The sequence below is a fragment of the Macrobrachium rosenbergii genome, chromosome 21, assembly GCF_040412425.1.
Source record: "Macrobrachium rosenbergii isolate ZJJX-2024 chromosome 21, ASM4041242v1, whole genome shotgun sequence".
In the NCBI taxonomy this organism is placed as follows: domain Eukaryota; kingdom Metazoa; phylum Arthropoda; class Malacostraca; order Decapoda; family Palaemonidae; genus Macrobrachium; species Macrobrachium rosenbergii.
In genome coordinates this window covers 59,345,242-59,363,876 of record NC_089761.1, presented here as the reverse complement: position 1 = coordinate 59,363,876, position 18,635 = coordinate 59,345,242, and the positions used below count along the sequence as shown (strand labels likewise).

The 18,635-nt window shown below is 38.4% G+C and overlaps 1 protein-coding gene across 5 annotated transcripts in view; it reads right to left on the bottom strand.

Annotated features, from left to right (window-relative positions):
* Positions 1-659: 659 nt before the first annotated feature.
* The window catches only part of LOC136850232 (beta-mannosidase-like), a 107,725-nt gene continuing 89,749 nt past the window's right edge, over positions 660-18,635 (bottom strand). For all 5 annotated transcript variants that reach the window (XM_067123877.1, XM_067123876.1, XM_067123878.1 and 2 more), the window contains 7 exons: positions 17,552-17,651; positions 17,022-17,199; positions 16,584-16,731; positions 3,269-3,357; positions 2,208-2,327; positions 1,216-1,431; positions 660-1,040 (listed from right to left, as the gene is read on the bottom strand). In XM_067123877.1, coding sequence (XP_066979978.1) covers positions 711-1,040; positions 1,216-1,431; positions 2,208-2,327; positions 3,269-3,357; positions 16,584-16,731; positions 17,022-17,199; positions 17,552-17,651 — 1,181 coding nt within the window. In that variant the 3' untranslated portion in view covers positions 660-710. The remainder of the gene's footprint in view (positions 1,041-1,215; positions 1,432-2,207; positions 2,328-3,268; positions 3,358-16,583; positions 16,732-17,021; positions 17,200-17,551; positions 17,652-18,635) is intronic.

The window sequence follows — 18,635 nt, the reverse complement described above, 5'->3', positions numbered from 1 at the left end:
AAAACACAAGAATTTGCGTAACTGAAAATTAAAGGAGCGCAAATGACATTGATTCTCGAGTGATGTCTTGGGTAGTGTAAGGCAAGATGGTACTAAATAAAGTTACATTGGCTTACCTTGGTTTGGTAGGTGCTCCAAGTGGCAGGAAATACTGTACTTCCTATCCCATAAATGAAACTTGCTACAGAGTCTAATGAATCAATCAAGGCATAATATTCATCGTACTGAGGTGTAATTGCCTTACAATATGTAGTACTTGTGTAACATGATCATTTAACAAAAACCTTTGTTTAGCTAAAACGGAATTTCTGATAGACAGTGAAACAACTGCCTTGCTTTTTCATTCTTCTAGAGAGAGGGCGGGGATAGTCAACTAAGCCGCCATTGTCTAGCCCAGGTTTGAAGGAGAAAGATAGTTTCATTGTAAAGGAATCCAAAGATCTACCCCATAAAAGGAAGGCTATATGAATTTGGAATTTTGCAAAACTTAAGCAGGGCAGAATTCTGAAACATTGGAATAGATAAAGAAATCAACAAACCAAGCAATCACTAGACTCGTAATCTCCAGAGCTGTGAAAACCTGCGTGTAAAATCAATACATATGTTCTTCCTCCAAATTACTCTAATATTGTGTACTCTGGTAAAAATTCAAAGTCCTGTTGTTTGGTGATTAGTTTACTGAGAAACGCATTAGTTTACTGAGAAACGCATCATACAAAAATCAAATTTCTGATATCGTTGGGATGCAGTGCTCTTTCCATAGCAGCCTCCCTGTCAACTCTGGCGATGGACTCATCCATGTAAGTGTCTGTCAATGATGTAACTTGGATGGACTGCTGTAGTGATTCCTCTGTTGTACTGCCTTCAGCATAGAATTCAATGCTGACCTCCTCCGTGACCATCAGGAACCCGTTGTCCGAAAAGAAGCCAGGATCATCAACTTCCACCCAGACGAAGAGAGCGACTTGGTTGGATGACAAGGTGATGATGAATGTGTCGTTGCTAATGGTAGTGAGATACGGACCAGATACTGACCGAACCTACCAGCAAAGAAAAGATAACTGGTAATAAAGATGGTGATTACTATCATCAATTACTACAACTTTATTGAAATCAGTTCCCAATAACTGTAAGATGATGGTGATGGTGGTGAAGTGGATAGCTTTGCTAATGAATGTCGAATCATACCCAAATTACAGTATTAATAAACGTTACCTCCACACTAGCTTTCTGAAGAAGAGCATCTTTAGGCTTTCCCAGGAGTTGGAAGTTTGTACTTATGAGAGTCTCTCCCTCTCCACTCCCTGCAGAGGCACCTGCAACTACAAAGCATACGTCTACTTCATCTTTAAGTCCAGACTGGCAGTGCTCCGTCAGTTTCAGGTCATCCCAGAGGTTGTAGCGGGCAACCACATTTGCTTCCATGGCTACCTGCAAGAGAATACGAGTTTTTGACAAACTTAGAACTATTCTAGGACTCGGTGCATTTCAAAAGGTAGAGCTTGATAAAGTTAGGTTTATTAGACAAAGTATTTATACATTTCGATGGAAGTTTAACTGCTCCTTTTTGTAATTCTGCTGAGAGGCTCCATTTGGAAATTTTAACAGAAGGGAAGAATGTTAATTAAGTTCTAGTTGGTAATGTAGCTGATACACAGTACTGTACTTTGATATGAATTAAAATGACTCGGTTACTGAATAACAAGTTCCTTCATTGTCTAGAAAATGCCGAAATTCTCACTTACGTATCATCAATGCACTGCTCCACGTCAAACTCTGACCAGTTTATGATTTTGATATTTATTTTATAATTTTTTTCTCAGTACACAGGCCAATGGAAATAGAGACCTAATGCTTTCAAACAGGTAAACCCAATGAAAAATAAAAAGGGAAGACGAGCTGAACTAAACATAACACTACAAGGAGCCTCTCGAAGGGTAGACTCTTGTAAGTCACTGCAAAGCCAGCACAGAATTCCAAAACCTTGTCAGGTTAGTAAAGGTATTTATTTGTATTTTAAGTGCAATGATGTGATTTTCTGGTGCCAAAGTATAGTGAACCTGGCTTACTGCAGTGCCTTACATTTGATATTACTAAAGGTTGAGAACTGAATGTAATTACTGATTTCTCATACACAATAAATGACTGAGTAACCTACGTTAAATATTACTAGAGATACAAGGCCGAAATTCATTTTGTCGACTTACAGCATCAACAGTAGCATTAAAGTAAGTGATCGGCTCCATTTGGTCATAGCGGTATAATACCACAGACAGCGTCATCCCGGTGATAGATTCATAGGAATCATTGATGACAGCCACTTCAAGCTGAGGAGAGAGGACACCTTACAAAAAATACCATTAACATTAACACTGACCACCTCAACCTGGTATACCGGGTGCCAGAGAGTTACCTATCCCCCTTGTGAACCAATATACTGTAGAAATTCATGCATTAATTGTAATGAAACAAAACACAAATGAAATATATCATAGATCTTCGTACATGAACACTGAACATTTTTGGCTTCTTTGAACTGTCAAAATTTTATCTTTCCTTCTGCGAGCTGATTCTAAAGGCTAGATACTGGCAGCTCAAGTTCTGTCATTCTTTCAGATGCCAATTCAGATCATTTCTTCATTTCCTGAGACTGCTCTCTACCTTCAAGATCAGATTTATCTGTATAACTCTGAGAATCTCTGAGGTTCCTGACTGCTGTGTTACCTCACAATTTGACATTTTGGAATTTTGCTTGCACTCTAAATATGCACCTTTATTCTCCTTTGGTCTGTGTCTCTTTCCTTTAGAAGCCTCCACATTTATAGTTTTCCATAGTATGTTACTGGCCTCATCTTTTTCACAAATGATGCAATTTAAATGGTTAATTCTTCTGGTTTAATTATGAATCACAGGTTTTGTAATACAATGGCAATGGACCTATCAACCATACTGGTCAAGGTGTGTAATCAACTGATGCTGTCTCACATAACCCACACCAAAGTCCCCTCAGCATCTGTCTCCAGATGCTTGCAAAGCTTTGACTACCGTTAGAGTGCAAAGTGGGTATTCTGGTGATCCTTTCTTCTTGGTGTCTTAGGCATTTCCTTTATCTTTCAAATGACAAAACCTGCTTCTAGACACTACACAAAGAATAAACTCATAAGTAATGCTTTTAGGGTGAAAGGTGGGATCTAGCTATTTGGGGAAACTGAATGTTGTTTATAATTGTAACGTAATTGTTACAACTGCAAAACTTCGTAATTCTTACATCATCTCCATCCACGTAAAGGGAAATAAGTACTGGGGTGAAGAACTTCTTCACATAGTAATGCAGCATTTTCCATCGCCCTCCATACTCTGAAAAGGACACAGATTTGAAGAATATTGACATATATATGTATATGTATATACTGTATATAGATTATGTACATACATATATATAATCTATATGTGTGTGTATGTATGTCTGTATGTATGTATATACAGTATGTCTGTACAGCTGACCAACCCGGTGCTGCCTGGGAAAACTCTGAAGGACTCTGAAAAATTATCCTGCATCTCCTCTGAAATATTTTGTCGTGCTTTAAATAAACATATATATACATATACATACTCCAGACACTTGTCTGATTAAAATGGAGAAAAAGAGAGACAGAGAGAAAATGACTGACTTGCAGTGGCAAATATTCTTTACCCCACTCCCACCAAAGAAGACCACACAGACATTCCTCAGAGTGCAGCAGTTACCATTTCTTAACTTAATCTCTGTTTGCATCACATACATTTACCCTCCATAAACGTAGATTCTGTAAATGCCTTTTGGAAAAGATTCTCAAATGTAATTATCTATATTCTGCTATAGCAAATTTTGAAGGTAAAAACAAAGAAGGAACTAACGAATTAATGAGGAAATTTGCATTTGAACAGATAAAAAAAAGATACAACGTGCATCATGCATGGTGGGTTTAGTCAATAGGTAACACACATGCACAGATGTTGACAATTTATTTTGTGTCAGATTATAGAAATTATCAATACAGGTTGATTCAATGTTGATGTTATCAAGTTAATAAACAATTATATTAATAATTATCATAAATTATGGTCAAAATTCACATAAATTCTGATAAAAAATTTATTTTATAGGGGACTTATTGTTGTAGGCTAAATAGGATGAACGGTAGTCCTTTATCTCCAAAGTTGTGCCCATAACTACGAAGTTTTTTCAGTAGATTAAGTATTTAGATATGATGATGTAATACCTCAAGGTACTTACTTAAGAATTTGTATTTTACTGGCAGGGTATAGTTAAGATACGTTTGGCTTAAGATGAACACTGAAGAAAATATGGTAATTTTGTTGCGAGTAATTTTTTAATGAGGGGGTAGGTCTGTCACAGAAGTATCTGGCCTGTTAATACGCATGGGCAGATGGTGATGGATTTGTTTCCTCTTGGCGATGAATTAGTTCTTGATCTCCAGAATTGTGGCCGTAACCACGAAGTTTTTTTTTTTTTTTTTTAATTAAGTACTTAGATATGATGATGGTAATACCATAAGGTACTTGAGAATTTGTATTTTATTGGCTGGGTCTGTGGTACTTAAGAATTTATATTTTATTGGCAGGGTATGATTAAGATATGTTTGGCTTAAGATGAACACTGAAAAAAAATGTGGTAATTTCGGCGTGAGTAATTTTTTAATGATGGGTCCGTCACAGAAACATTTAGTCTGTTAGTACTTTTTTATGTGGCAATGATTGTAAGGGCTGACTGGTGTGGTGGTAGAAGTTATATTTTGAATTACATTTCTTTATGACTGAATAAAAATAATTCTAATACAGCCAAACATCTGTTTAATTTTTTTAATGTACTAAACTGATTATAGGGTTTGCAGTGGGAGGAGTTTAATGATATCACCAACAGAAAACTTTGTGGTTTTCCCCAAGCTACTGGTGACTGCCATAAAGTTACTGAAGAAAAGGTGAACAGCACCAGTAAAAACAAAAATTGAATTTGTTTTGTCTGTGTTTGTATGTCTGTCACAGGATAGGGGTTTGATTTTGAGTTATAACCCCTCTGGGGTGACTTAGGGACAGTGTGCAAAATTTTGCCTGGGTTTGTCAAGCGGTTCAGATTTCTATAGCAGACAAACATACAGTTAACTCCTGCCTATTCACAGTTCAGGATTCACGGCTTCATCAATTCGAGGATTTTTCTGTGGAACTTATCCCAAATTATTTGTGGAAAATTCAGTAATTCACGGATTTTTCATCAAGAAATATTCACTAATTGAATTGCTGTATTTTCATGTTGTTTTCATGACTAAATACATTTTTATGATTAAAAAAATGATTTACTAATTTTCAAGCATTAATATTAATGTAAACGCAGCAACATATCAATCAAATGTTAAAGTAAAATCCCTCAATACTGATGTATTACCATTGTAATATGAATATGCACTGTATAAAAAAAACTATGTTCACCCCCCCTTTCTCTCTCTCTCTCTCCCTCTCTCTCTCTCTCTCTCTCTCTCTCTCTCTCTCTCTCTCTCTCTCTCTCTCTCTCTCTCTCCATGACAACACGCTATTGGTTGAAGGGGTTGGAAGTAGCCAATCACACAGCTTCTAGCTTGATGCTTTATGTATATACTGTCAATAATGTATGAGTTGTATTTTTATTCTCTCTCTCTCTCTCTCTCTCTCTCTCTCTCTCTCTCTCTCTCTCTCTCTCTCTCTCTCTCTCTCTCACTAAGATAAGAGGGAGAGAATTTTTATCCATATGTGACATGTATCTTTTTTTGTATGATATAATTGATTTACTAATTTTCAAATATTAATATTAATGCAAAACAGCAAAACATCAATCAAATGTTAAAGGAAAATCCCTCAATATTGATCTATCATCGTAATATGTACTGTGTAAAAAATCGATGTTCACAGCTCTCTCTCCATGACACGCTATTGGCTTGATGCTTGATGCTTTGGTATGCAATGTCACTAGTGTGTGATTTGTCTCTCTCTCTCTCTCTCTCTCTCTCTCTCTCTCTCTCTTCCTTTTTCAGTACTCTCTCTCTCACTGAGATAAGAGAGAGAAATTTTATTCATATGTAACATGTACAGTATGTTTATTTGTTTTGTATGATAAATAAATGATTTAGTAATTTTCAAATATTAATATTATTGTAAACACAGCAAAATATCAATTCATTAAGGAAAATATAGTAAACTAGGTAAGATTTTAGCTCAATAATTGTTTTCCCTGATCTTTTCCTATCTCTGACTTAGGTGAAGGGATGAAGAAGGCCTAACTGTCAATCATCTTGACATATTGACCTTGTAGGGGTTAGCACCTGGGCAAAGTCTCTCTCTCTCTCTCTCTCTCTCTCTCTCTCTCTCTCTCTCTCTCTCTCTCTCTCTCTCTTTACGCCAAAGGATACTCATAGAATGTGAGAGATGGATAGATGGAGCGATAGATACAAAGGGAGCTATTGGCTGGAAGGGTTAGAAGTAGCAAATCACACAGCAGGGTATGTTACCTCAATGCTGATTGTCTTGTAGCACGACACACTACTGGCTGGAAGGGTGAGAAGGGCTAGTCACAGGGCAGGATATCGGCTTTGCTAACTGCTGATTGGCTTGTAGCTCCGATGCTTTGTGAGGGAGTTTTCCCTCATTTTTATGATTGATTTTCGTTTAATGTTTACTGATACTGTATATTATAACCTAGTTTTGTGAATTAATCTTTATTTACCTTTGTGTATGTACTATCACTAGTGTATTAAATATTTTTAATCTGCAAATATATTTTTGTTCTCTCTCTCTCTCTCTCTCTCTCTCTCTCTCTCTCTCTCTCTCTCTCTCTTAGGGGTAACTTTAGTTTTCACATGTAGCTGTGAGCCATACATTTTTAAGGGTAATAATGTTGTAACATTACTTTGAAATGATATTAAAGTGTTTTAGGATGATAGTTTAAGGTATACCTGGAGTAGAATTATAGTTTAAGGTATCCATTTGGTGTTTAAACTATTAAAACAGGCAGTTATAAATGTTTTAGAGGAGGGTCTTTGGTGTTTGAACTATTATAACAGGCAGTTATAAGCATTTTTAGAGGGGGATGTCAAGTATTTGGGGATTTTAGCGATTTGCAGGTGGTTGTGGTCCCTAACCCCCATGAATACTTGGGGTTGGCTGCACAAACATTCACTTTTAATATATATATATATATATATATATATATATATATATATATATATATATATATATATATATATATATATATATATACAGGCAGTCTCCGGTTTACAACAGGGGTTCCATTATGACGCCACGTCGTAAGCCGAAAATCATTGTAAACTGAAATAATCGTTGAAAATTGTAAGAAAACCTTACTTTTAATCCTTTGAGTATGTGAGAGGTGCTAAAGAAGAGAGCAGGAGGACATGTACTGCTATTTCATTGAGAGAGCAGGCCGCTTATAAAGCGGCGTGCGGACGTCATACAAAGACATACAATAGGATACAGGTGACCCAAGGTCAATTGTTCTCAATGCGAAACAGGACAGGTAAATACAAATAACATGTAAAAATAAAATTACGACAATGGACACAATAATGTTCTGACACGTACAGTGTAAACAGGCACAAATGAATAAGTAACAGATACAATTTTACATAGATAACAATATGGCTATTTAGCGTGACCTAAATTCATGGGAAAGGCACTGTAGAAAACGGGAGGTTCACTATAGAAAACCCGTTGAGCGGGGGACTTTACAAGTATCCTTTGGGTTCTTGAAAATGAAGTAACCTGCACTTTTATTGAGTCCTTCATAAAAAAAAAAAAAATTTTACCATTCTGCTGTTTTGAAGCCAGAGAGAGAGAGAGAGAGAGAGAGAGAGAGAGAGAGAGAGAGAGAGAGAGAGAGAGAGAGAGACTGCCTCACTGCTTATCTACCAGAAAAAGACTTGGAATTTCACAGAACTACAGTGCTCCCCCATTTTTACTTTAAGTATCATCCTACATCAAAAATATAGCTTAAATTATTGCCCTATTACTACTGTATTGATCTTTGAAATTATATTATTAATATCATTTCAAAGTCATCTTAAACATTAGTACACTTTTCCAGCCAGAGAGAGAGAGAGAGAGAGAGAGAGAGAGAGAGAGAGAGAGAGAGAGAGAGAGAGAGAGAGAGAGAGAGAGAGAAGTTTATCTCTTTAATGCCTTGAGGAATGTTAATCCATTTCTCTTTACTGCGACTGACAACAAAAAAAAATGTTTTTTTTTTTTCTTTGTCTTCCAAAGATGTACTACTAAACTACCTTTACTATGCATTTTTAAAACACTATGAACACACAGACACAAACAGTCTGCATAGGTAAAGTGAATCAAATTAGCAGTATCTTTTCCTGAGAATGTGAAGGGCTGAACTAAGTATCTATTTATAATATATCTATCCATTTCTTATTCTACTTTTTGGGGAGAGAGAGAGAGAGAGAGTGAGAAGAAGGAAGGAAGGAAGGGAGAAATTGATCTTCTACCCTTGGTCAGAAATGTCAAGTAATTTGACATATTTGACAGTTTCACACTCCCCATAGCTTTAAAGCTTTGGGCAAAAGACAGGGTATGATATTTCTTTGTTTAAAAATTGAAATAATTTACTTTAAAAATGCAAAAATGTTGTAATTACAATATATTATTATTATTATTATTATTATTATTATTATTATTATTATTATTATTATTATTATTATTATTTGACAATTAGCACTTATTATTAGGTAAGTCATTTATTTATCATACAAATTTGTTAAAAAATTCTTGTGCTGTCACTCTCTCTCTTTCTTACCTCAGAGAGAGAGAGAGAGAGAGAGATAAAAAAATACTGCTTACCCTCCTTTTAGTGTATGCAAAGCCTGTGAGGTACAAGCTTTGTGGTTGGTTAAAATCCCACCCTTCCTGCCAATAGCATATTGTCAAGGAAGGCGAGAGGGGGAGAAGGGGTTGTTACAAGTTGTTACTGGCTACTGTCAGTCCTTCTGGCCAATAGCGTATCATCATGGAGAGAGGGGATTGCTAAGAGCTCTGTTGTTACTGGCTACTTCTAATCCCTCAAGCTGATATCGTAGCCTATATCAAAGCAATAAAAAAATGGTCACACAACTGATGATGGGATTTAAGTATATTTTTATGTTTACAGTAATCCATAGTCCTTTGAAGGATATATGCAGTACAGAGAGAGAGAGAGAGAGAGAGAGAGAGAGAGAGAGGGAGAGTTGAATGAAGCAATTACATTGCTAAGCAGTTTTATAACTTCACAGGATTTTAATTTAACTTTTATCCATACTTTGCTGCTGTTACCTTAATATTAATATTTTAAAAATAGTAAATCATTTTTTATCATAAAAAAATGTATTTAGTCATGAAAATAAAATAAAAATCAGTAATTAGTGAAGACTGCTCTATGAAAAAATCCAAAAATCCGCGAATGTGAATTTTCTTCCGTCGTATGAGTTGGACCGAGTCATCCGAAATATTACCGTCAAGAATCATAAGAAAACTTTACTTTTAATCCTTTGGGTGTCTTGAAAACAACGAGTCCTGCATTTTTATTACTGACTTTTGCATAATAAAAACCCTCCAAATATTGACCATTCTGCTGTTTTGGATGCATATTTCTTCTGATTAGCGTCGGACTGGCGTCGTCCGAAAAATTGCCGAAAATCGTAAGAAAACCTTACTTTTAATCCTCTGGGTGTCTTGAAAACAATGTATCCTGCATTTATATTGAGTTCTTCAACAGAAAAACCTCCAAAATTTGACCATTCTGCCATTCTGGAGCCATATTTCTTCCGTCGGATCGGCGTTGTCAACGTCGTAAACCAGGAAATAATTTTTTTATGAATATATTTGAAGTGTCGTAAACGGAACGTTAGGAATGTTAGGAAAAATACCAGTTACTTAAGAAATGTACGGTTTGTTCCTACACAAATACAAAACTTCATTCATTACATAGGAGAGTTACTCATTGGTAGGGGAATCTGGGTACTTTCCAAACTGACTGATTTGTTCTACCCACCTGGAAGGTACCTTCCTGGTCTGGAGGAGCAAAGGAAGGTATTCTGCACCTCTAGATTGCTGAATACATGGGATGTTGCAACAGCTAGAATTCTGGATGTAAAGTAATTATTTTGCTTTCATTACCTGGTGAGGGTTGAAAGAACCAGTATGTGTTGGAGACAATAAAACACGCTGTTAAAACCAATGTCTTTGTTTCATTGCCTCTCCCCTTCTCCCCACGTCTAGAGAGAGGGGGGAACTTGCATTCAACCAATCTACAAATCAAAGATGATGGACAGTGTGCCCTGTAACTGCCATCCTTGTCCATCCAGCACATACCAGCTTTGCAACCTGACTCTCTGCCCTAAGTGAGAGAAAGGTGAAGAGAAAAGGAATGAGACCAATCACACACTCTCTCTTGCTCACTGAATACCATAGAGGAGATGCAATCTGTCCCCTTAGGGGAGCTGGGTGAACTACACATCTTGTTTGGCAGCCACCAAAGGATTCAAGGAATGTGTGTCCAAGGGCTTGTGGGCAACATCCTGAAAATGGAACGAGGTGAATGTGGTCTGGCACGACCATACCCAGCTTATAATACCAGTTGAACAGATAAGATTTTTTTACAATGCAAGGGACGGGGCAATGCCCCTAACGTCGTGAGCTCTTGTCTGACCATATCCCCATCTTCCTTGCCAGACGAGGCATATGCCCATATGATCGTCTCACAAAGCCAGAAAGAGATCCTGTTCTTGGACATCTCTTTCTTGGTCGAGCCAGTACTAACGAAGACTTGTTGCCATGCATGTCTAACATGTCGAGTTCTCAAAAGACAGGACTGTATCACCCTAACAGGACACATGGACCGACAGCTTTCTTTGTCTTTGTTACGAATTCCGGGACAAACTTGAACAAAATGGATCCCCATCCCCTTAAGTGTTTAACACCAAAAGACAGCCTTGATGGTCAGATCACTGTCTGACAACTCTCTCAAAGGCTTGTAAGGACTACAAGACTGTTCAAAGCTTCTCAGGAGCATGGAGATCTCCTATGAGGAAGATACATCGACTCCTTTCAACTTGGCCAATCCAAGGGCAGGCCTGTAGCCTTTAATGGCTGAGAAATAGAGAACCTTCTCTCGATGAAGAAAGACAAGGAAGTCAGCTACCTGCTGTAGAGTTGCTCTGATTGGCTAGATACACCACTGACGACACAAACTTGAGAAGGAGGACCAATTCCCCTGGTATCCAGCCGCTGAGGCCTTCCACAGGTATCCAAACATCTTCGCTGTATGACGAAAAAACCTCTCCCTCACAGGAGATGCTGGATTGTCCCCAGGCTTTAAAGTGCCAACTCTTCCACAGCCTGGTGATACCTCTCTATGTCCAGCTGACAGGAAGGTTGTGCCATGGGGGAATCTCTCTTGGGACCTTCGATAACAGAACAAGCAGATCCAGATACCCCTCAGCATATGGCTACTTGGGGGCAACAGAGACAACCTGAGATTCCGGGTAATCAGCATCCCGTTGATTAGAAGATGAATTAAACAAAACAGAGGGAAGGTGTAAGCTACTAGATTGTCCTATGGGTGCTGGACGGCATCCTCCATGGCAGCCCATGGGTTCAGTACTACATGTATTGAGCAGAACTCTACAAGTTTTCTATTGTGCTTGAAGAGCCTCTCCGTAATGCCTGGTTGTGGAGACCATTCTGTCCCTATCACTTGACTCTGGTGACTGAGTTTGTCTGATACTATGTTCTGAGTACCCCAAATGAACATGGCAGACAGGTAATGGAATCCAGCAGACTTCTGAAAAGAACAAAGCTAAATATCATGAATCATGTATGCTTGCATTCAAAACCATAAAAATGTAAATTAAAAGAAAGTTTTGCAATACAAAAGAAGAAGATGATGTCCCATATGCAAAATTCACACATAGTACCCAAAATGCAAGTGAAAAAGATGCAGAGGAATCTATGACTGAGAAAGAAGGAATCTGCTTTATTTGTGACAAACCAGCACCTGTCAAATATTTACAATTGGCAATGACATTGCCTCTAGAAGAAATGTTGCAACAACATGTCATCAACTTGCTGGATGAGAAACTTTTGGCCAAGCTAAGTGCCGGAGACACTGTTTTCTAGCACCATATGTATCACACACCTCGTCTGACAGGCATGTACAACAGGGAAAGAGCCTGGCTGAATTCCCAGAAAATTGGAGATGATTATGTGTAGTACAGACAAAAGGAATGTGCCCATGCTTATACTGAGCTTGAGATGTACATACAAGAAAAGCAGTTACCTACAGATGGGTGCTACTATTTCACATTGGTAAAATTTTATTTGTACAAACAAAGACTGGAACAGCTAAATACTGATGCTTCCTTTTGCACCAAACATGGCAGAAAGAACAGATACATGACCATGTCACAGGCCTTCATAAAGGGAAGAGAAATTTGCCTTGCCTACAAGAGGAAAGTGGGAGAAGCCCTAGCCATGTCATATGACTACAATGATGCAATAATCGTGCCTAAGGCAGCCAAGACACTGAGGAAGCAGGTGCTTGAACATGAGACAGAATTTAATGGAACCTTAACAGCAGATGCAAGATGGGAATCCATGCCATTAATGGAACCTTAACAGCAGATGCTAGATGGGAATCCATGCCAACAAGTTTGCTGGAATTTGTAAATGTGCTTTAACATGGTGGTGATATGAAATCCTACCTTAAATAAGGATCATCATCTGCTTATCCACCTTTAGCACAACATTTATACTTCAACTGTTGGAAGACTCCTGCATCTTCAACAATTACCAGACATTCCAAGTCAAGAGAACCTTCGTTTCCAATATGCATTGATCTCCTGGTCTTTGTAAATTCCAGAAATTATCAGTTAATTGACACACTTCATTAACACAGAATCAGAATCACCTATGGCAGGGTTCTGGAATTGACAAAATGGTTGGGAGAAGCAGTTATACCAAGGTGGAGGAAAAAGTAGTTTGCTCCACTACATCAAGAAAAGAGTTCTTTACATATTGCTCTGTTGGCAAGTTAGACCTTAATCAGAGTGACACAACAGCACATACATCCTTCCATGTGACAGGCATGTCTGTTTCAGCATCCAAGCAATAACAAGGGTGAGGTCAGAAACTTGGTCCAAATCATCCAAAGTGGGACAAATTATGAAAGAAGGACTCTCTTCCTGAATGTTACACAAATGAAGCACCTTCTCACTTTAAACATGAACATTCCCTCCCTTCATCCAGTAGAAGTGTAGGTCACCAACAAGTTGTGCTATCTAAACACATTTCTCTTGAGTAGTCTTGAGATAGTTAGACAAAACTGAAAATGCTGTGCCCATATCTTGGGCAGCTCATCATGCTTCTCATAAATGATAGGCACCCTTTTAAGTAAGCTTGTCATCAATGCTACCTCTTTTTCAAGAGCCAACTCATTCAGTTGCAATGATCAGACATGCCATGGATATTACAAGAGCAACCACACTGTTTCTCAATCCTGGCCAAACCCCAGTTCTAGTAGCAGATCAACCACTATGTACAATTGCTAAACAAATCCAATGGGAATGGCCTTTGCAGTATGGTGTAAAGGTTATCATGTTTGGACGGCTGCCTTTAGACACAGGAGCATTTAAAATTCTTAGTGATCTCTTGCAAGACAATGGATGGTTTGGTGCTCTTGCAGAAGCAGAAATAGCTACTCTGGAACGGATGATTTGTTTATTTCTGTTTCACATGTGAAGAGGACATGTCTAGTCCACAAGTGAACCCTGCAGTTTATATCAGCAGCACAAAGCCACCTACTGTATATGGCATATATCCAGGAAGCAGAAGAAACTTAACTAAATTTTGAAAGCTGGAACAGAAAACAAGAATCAGTGTGTCCACAATTCTACTTTTGGAATCTTGTGCTTAAGCTTGAACTTTTAGTTTTAATTTTCATCAGGGCATACCATGATTCAAATTTTAAAGATGTGCTTTAGGAACTCATTTCTTTCTTCCTTGTCACATGGAGGCTCTCCAAAACGACACATTTGTTGAATTTACAAAAGGAAATTTTACTGTTCATAAAACTATTTGGCCTTTCCCAATGGCTATAGACCAACCACATCTGAAAGGAGATGGTGGAGCCATTGGCCTAATTGAGGATACAGATGTTCTCAGAAGGTGGACAGTGACTGGTCATGGAGTAAGCTGGCTGACTGATGAGTCTGAAACTAGAAGTGATGCTGATCTAAATCTGATGGAAAGCTTCATAATGAAACTGAAAGTGTGCAGAAAAGGTTGCTTGAAATGGTTCAGAATCTAAGAAAAGTAATCAAAGAAATGGCACCCCTTTTGAGGAAGATTCATTAGATCTGATTGTGCTACACAATCAGATGGACAGCAGAGTTGGTGAATCCTTCAGATCTATGAAGAGCTTTTGTGAGACACAATTCACATCCTTTATTAAGAGACTTAAAATATCAAGCAGATTCTATGAGCCAGTACACAAGAACAAAATTTTACTGTTCAGTCACAAGATGCCTGGTACAGTCCAAGTGCAAACAGTCATTGCAGACCATAAAGGAAGAATAGAATCTATTCTTATGTCTCTTTATCTCATCCCAAAGAGGCAATATGACTGAAATGTGTTCTTTCATGAAAATCAAAATACTCCCCCATCACTGCACAGAGTAGTCATATGCATACGGGCACCAAGCCACAGCTGCTGCCTCTGATAAAACAGTAGGCATCGAACATCCATGACAAAGACCATACCACTGATTTTATCATAATAGATGGTGCAGCACTTGTAAATGCTCTGGGACAAACAAAGAGGTCTACATTTAAGTCTTATGCAAAAGATGAATTCTTGTCCAAGGTACAGAAGTACATGCAGATATACATACAAGCACACATTATATTTGATGCATATATGGCAGACAATACGAAAACACAAACAAGACAAAACAGAGGCACAGGAATTCACTGCAGAATAATCAGCAGACTAACAGCAACTGGGCAAGCTTCCTCAGAAGCGACCAGAACAAAACTGAACTACTGTATTTGTACAACTGGCCAGACATAATCGTTTCATTCCAAGCAGATGATACAACATGCAATATTGTCACCAAAGGGGATGCTGCATTTTGTAGCCAAGCTGAACAGGACACTGCTGGCCTACAAGGCTGCACTCATGAAGAAGCAGATACTAGAGTCCTTTTGTATACTGCACATGTTGCAAAGCATGAAAACATCTCAAGTGCAATCATATGCAGTTCAGACACTGACATTGTCATCATAGCAGTACAGTGTTAAGCATGGAGAAAATTATTTGGGACAAACTATGGATTATACTTGGATACTTACTCATGAAAATTGCAGCAGCCATGGGACCAAAAGCCTCCATCCTTCCTTTTTTCATGCACTTACTGGGTGTGACACAATATCTGCCTTTCAGGGAAAGGAGAAGTCTGCATAGCAAACATGGACTGTGTTTCAGCTTATCACACCTACCTTCACCAAACTGAGTTCAACACTAGCTGTTATAGCAGATGACGACTTGCATATCATTGAAGAGTTTGTGGTGGTAATGTATGAGAGAAGCAGTTCATATAGATATAAATGAGGCTGGACTTTATCTCTTTGCAAGGAAGCATAGTGCTTATGATTGCATTCAAGCAGGGCACATTTGGAGCTAGTCCCAAGTATGTCATCCAGCAATGCCCAGTCCAAGACATTGGAGATGTCAACAGACTGATGGTGCCTGATTTCCATATTGGACAGATTTGCCAGTAGTAGCAGAATCTTCCCAAGAACTGGATAAGTGTGGATGTAAGAAGGAATGCCATGGCAGGCGCAAGTGCTATAACTCAGGACTTGGCTGCACAACTCTCTGCAGCTGCACTTGCTAAAAATGCTGGCCATATTCGAGAGGTGGGTTCAGTTGATCTCTTAGTGACAGTAAGAACACCAAAATATGAATTCACTATCAGTATATGGACAGTATGCAATTTTTGCAGGCTCATTAAATGGAAATATTTAATATATACGGCAAATTTGCCACCATTTTGGAAAACTGTCAGCCATCTTGGACAGCAGGTGTCCAGAGGTTGATTTTGATTTATGAGGATAATAAGAGCTCTCATGCCAATCTGCTGCTTGTATCACCATTTGCACTTTTTTTTCCATCACCCCATTCTACTGGGCAACTTCCCCTCACCCTTTTGAAAGGAAATGATGCAGTGTATTAAAAGTGTCATTTCCTAGTATGCTGAAGAAACTGTTTTTCACACAAGAATCAAGATTTTACAGATTTTTACCCAGTTTATGATCACTGCATAGAAACAAGTGGAAATATTTATAATGTATAGATCAAATAATCATTTCACGAAAAAACTGTCACAGTTTCATATTTTCAGCTGAAATTATTAATAGTTAAAAGTATTTTTTTCAGTATCGATCAGTTTCGTTACTGCTGCGCCAGATCACCTAAACAAATTAGCTAATCTCACCAAGCGATGCCCACGACGGTCCTTGCCAAATATCGTTGGTCTGCCAGTAGAGAGCCCCGCTGATGTATCCTTCCCCTTGGCTGTTGATGCTGCTCATGCCTCGTCTGTAAAACTCTGATTCTGTTTTCACAGCTACAGCCTGGTGGACCTGCAGAAGGGCTTTGACGGTTATGGAAGCATTTATTCTTCCTTATTAAAAGATAGAAGAATGATTTCACTGTGTATTGAGTACATGCTAGAGAGTACATGCTAGAGAGAAATATTTTCTTTGTAAAAATAGACCAAAGGACCTGCAAATCGAATGTGATTCAATAAGTCTCTTCTGCTTGAAATCAGGTTTAATTTTTTTTTGGGGGGGGTATTGCAGAGTAGACTTTTCAATTTAAGGTAGAGGAGAACAGCAAAAATTGTATATATACTTCTGAGTCGTTAACTTACTTGGCTAAGATACAGGTAATCTCTGTAGGTTTTCTCCGTTCCATCACCAGGAGGAAGATGCATATGGAGTCCTATTTGGAGGGCGATCTCCTCCTGACCACCAGGATGGTGTTGGCGATGGTAGGACAAAGAAGATGTGCGACTCCAGTCCTCCTCTGTGGTCACGTTTCTCATTGCGCTGTCAACAGGAGATGAAGGAAATGTTACCCTGGGATTTGGATTTACAAAGTCTGTTCTAACACCAGTGGGATAGTGTCGCCTAGTTGATTGTTGGCGCATTCATTTAGTTGTTATTTTCCTCAGCAATAAACTATTTTCCTTAAGAGGGTACACTGTTTACAACCGGAGTGAAAAGTAACAGACAGCCCCATTTATTTTTATGATTATTTATGGATATTATTAATTATAGTTCATGTTCTTCAAACCTGATTTGAGCTATAATTTACCGCATACGAAAATCAAGTGTACAAAGGCTGCATAGGTAATGTTATGAAATAAAAAATTACAATCTTTAATTCTCATGTAATTACCGGAAAGATGGCCAAGACTGAAATCCATATTCAGAAGCGAATCTGGTCCGAGGGTAGATCTTCCAGTCCCAGGCATCGCTCAGGTAATTGTAGTAATGTACTGGAAATGATGACGATTTTAATGTAGTGGTCAATGGAGCGGACTACCTAGTGCCCTGTTCTAGCACAGACCGGAGTAAACAAATCAAGTGGTAGGTAAAAAAAGAGGGTCTTGGTATCAAAGGAAGGAGAAGAACCATCTCTCAAAGTCTGAATCCAGCATCCCAGTTTTACATCCTGAATATACTGGAGAACGATGGATTACAAGATTTATAAAACTGGGTCATCCATATAATATAAAAATTGCTCCTGGATTCTTGGAGGCACAGATATTATATGGACTCTAAAAGGATATTTATGATTTTCATACAGTTTCATATGGATCTGATAGTTTAGCCAGGATTTTTAAAATGCGTGCAGAATCACTATTTAGTACGGACAACCTATGGCAATAGGCACGGTTGCCATAGGAATCTATGTGGACACAATGGATACATAGGAGTCCAGAAGATTTATCCAGGCTGAATTATCAATCCACTCCAAAGGAAACTTGTGCAACCATTTTCTGGTTAATCTGATATAGGAAATTTAGGCTGTCAAGCCAAGAACTGGGGTACTTTCGGGCATTCAGTGCTTAAGACAGTGAAAAAGAGGGAGTTGGAGTGGTTGGTTATCAAGAAAAAGAGATCCGGAAAATTAAAGCAAATTATAAAGTACAATGATGTAAAGATTGAACTGGGAGAAGGCCTTACAGCTGCACTAACAAGAGTGAAAAACTAGTGGCCAGCAAAATTAAAGAAAGTAAACAAGAGTGAAGGTAAAGTAAATGGCTAAAAAGTGAATGCAGCTAGGAGCCAACAGAGCCCTACAAACACCCTTAGTAGTGCCTACAGTGCACCATGTTAGGTGCAAGGACGTCACTAAACCCATGAAGGTGATTTTCTGGTTGATCTTATTCCTCCCTCTGCTGGATGCCCAACCCAACACACTCATTTGGGGATGGGAGGGGGGCGCTGGGCTAGATAAGGGGATAATGGCACTGGAT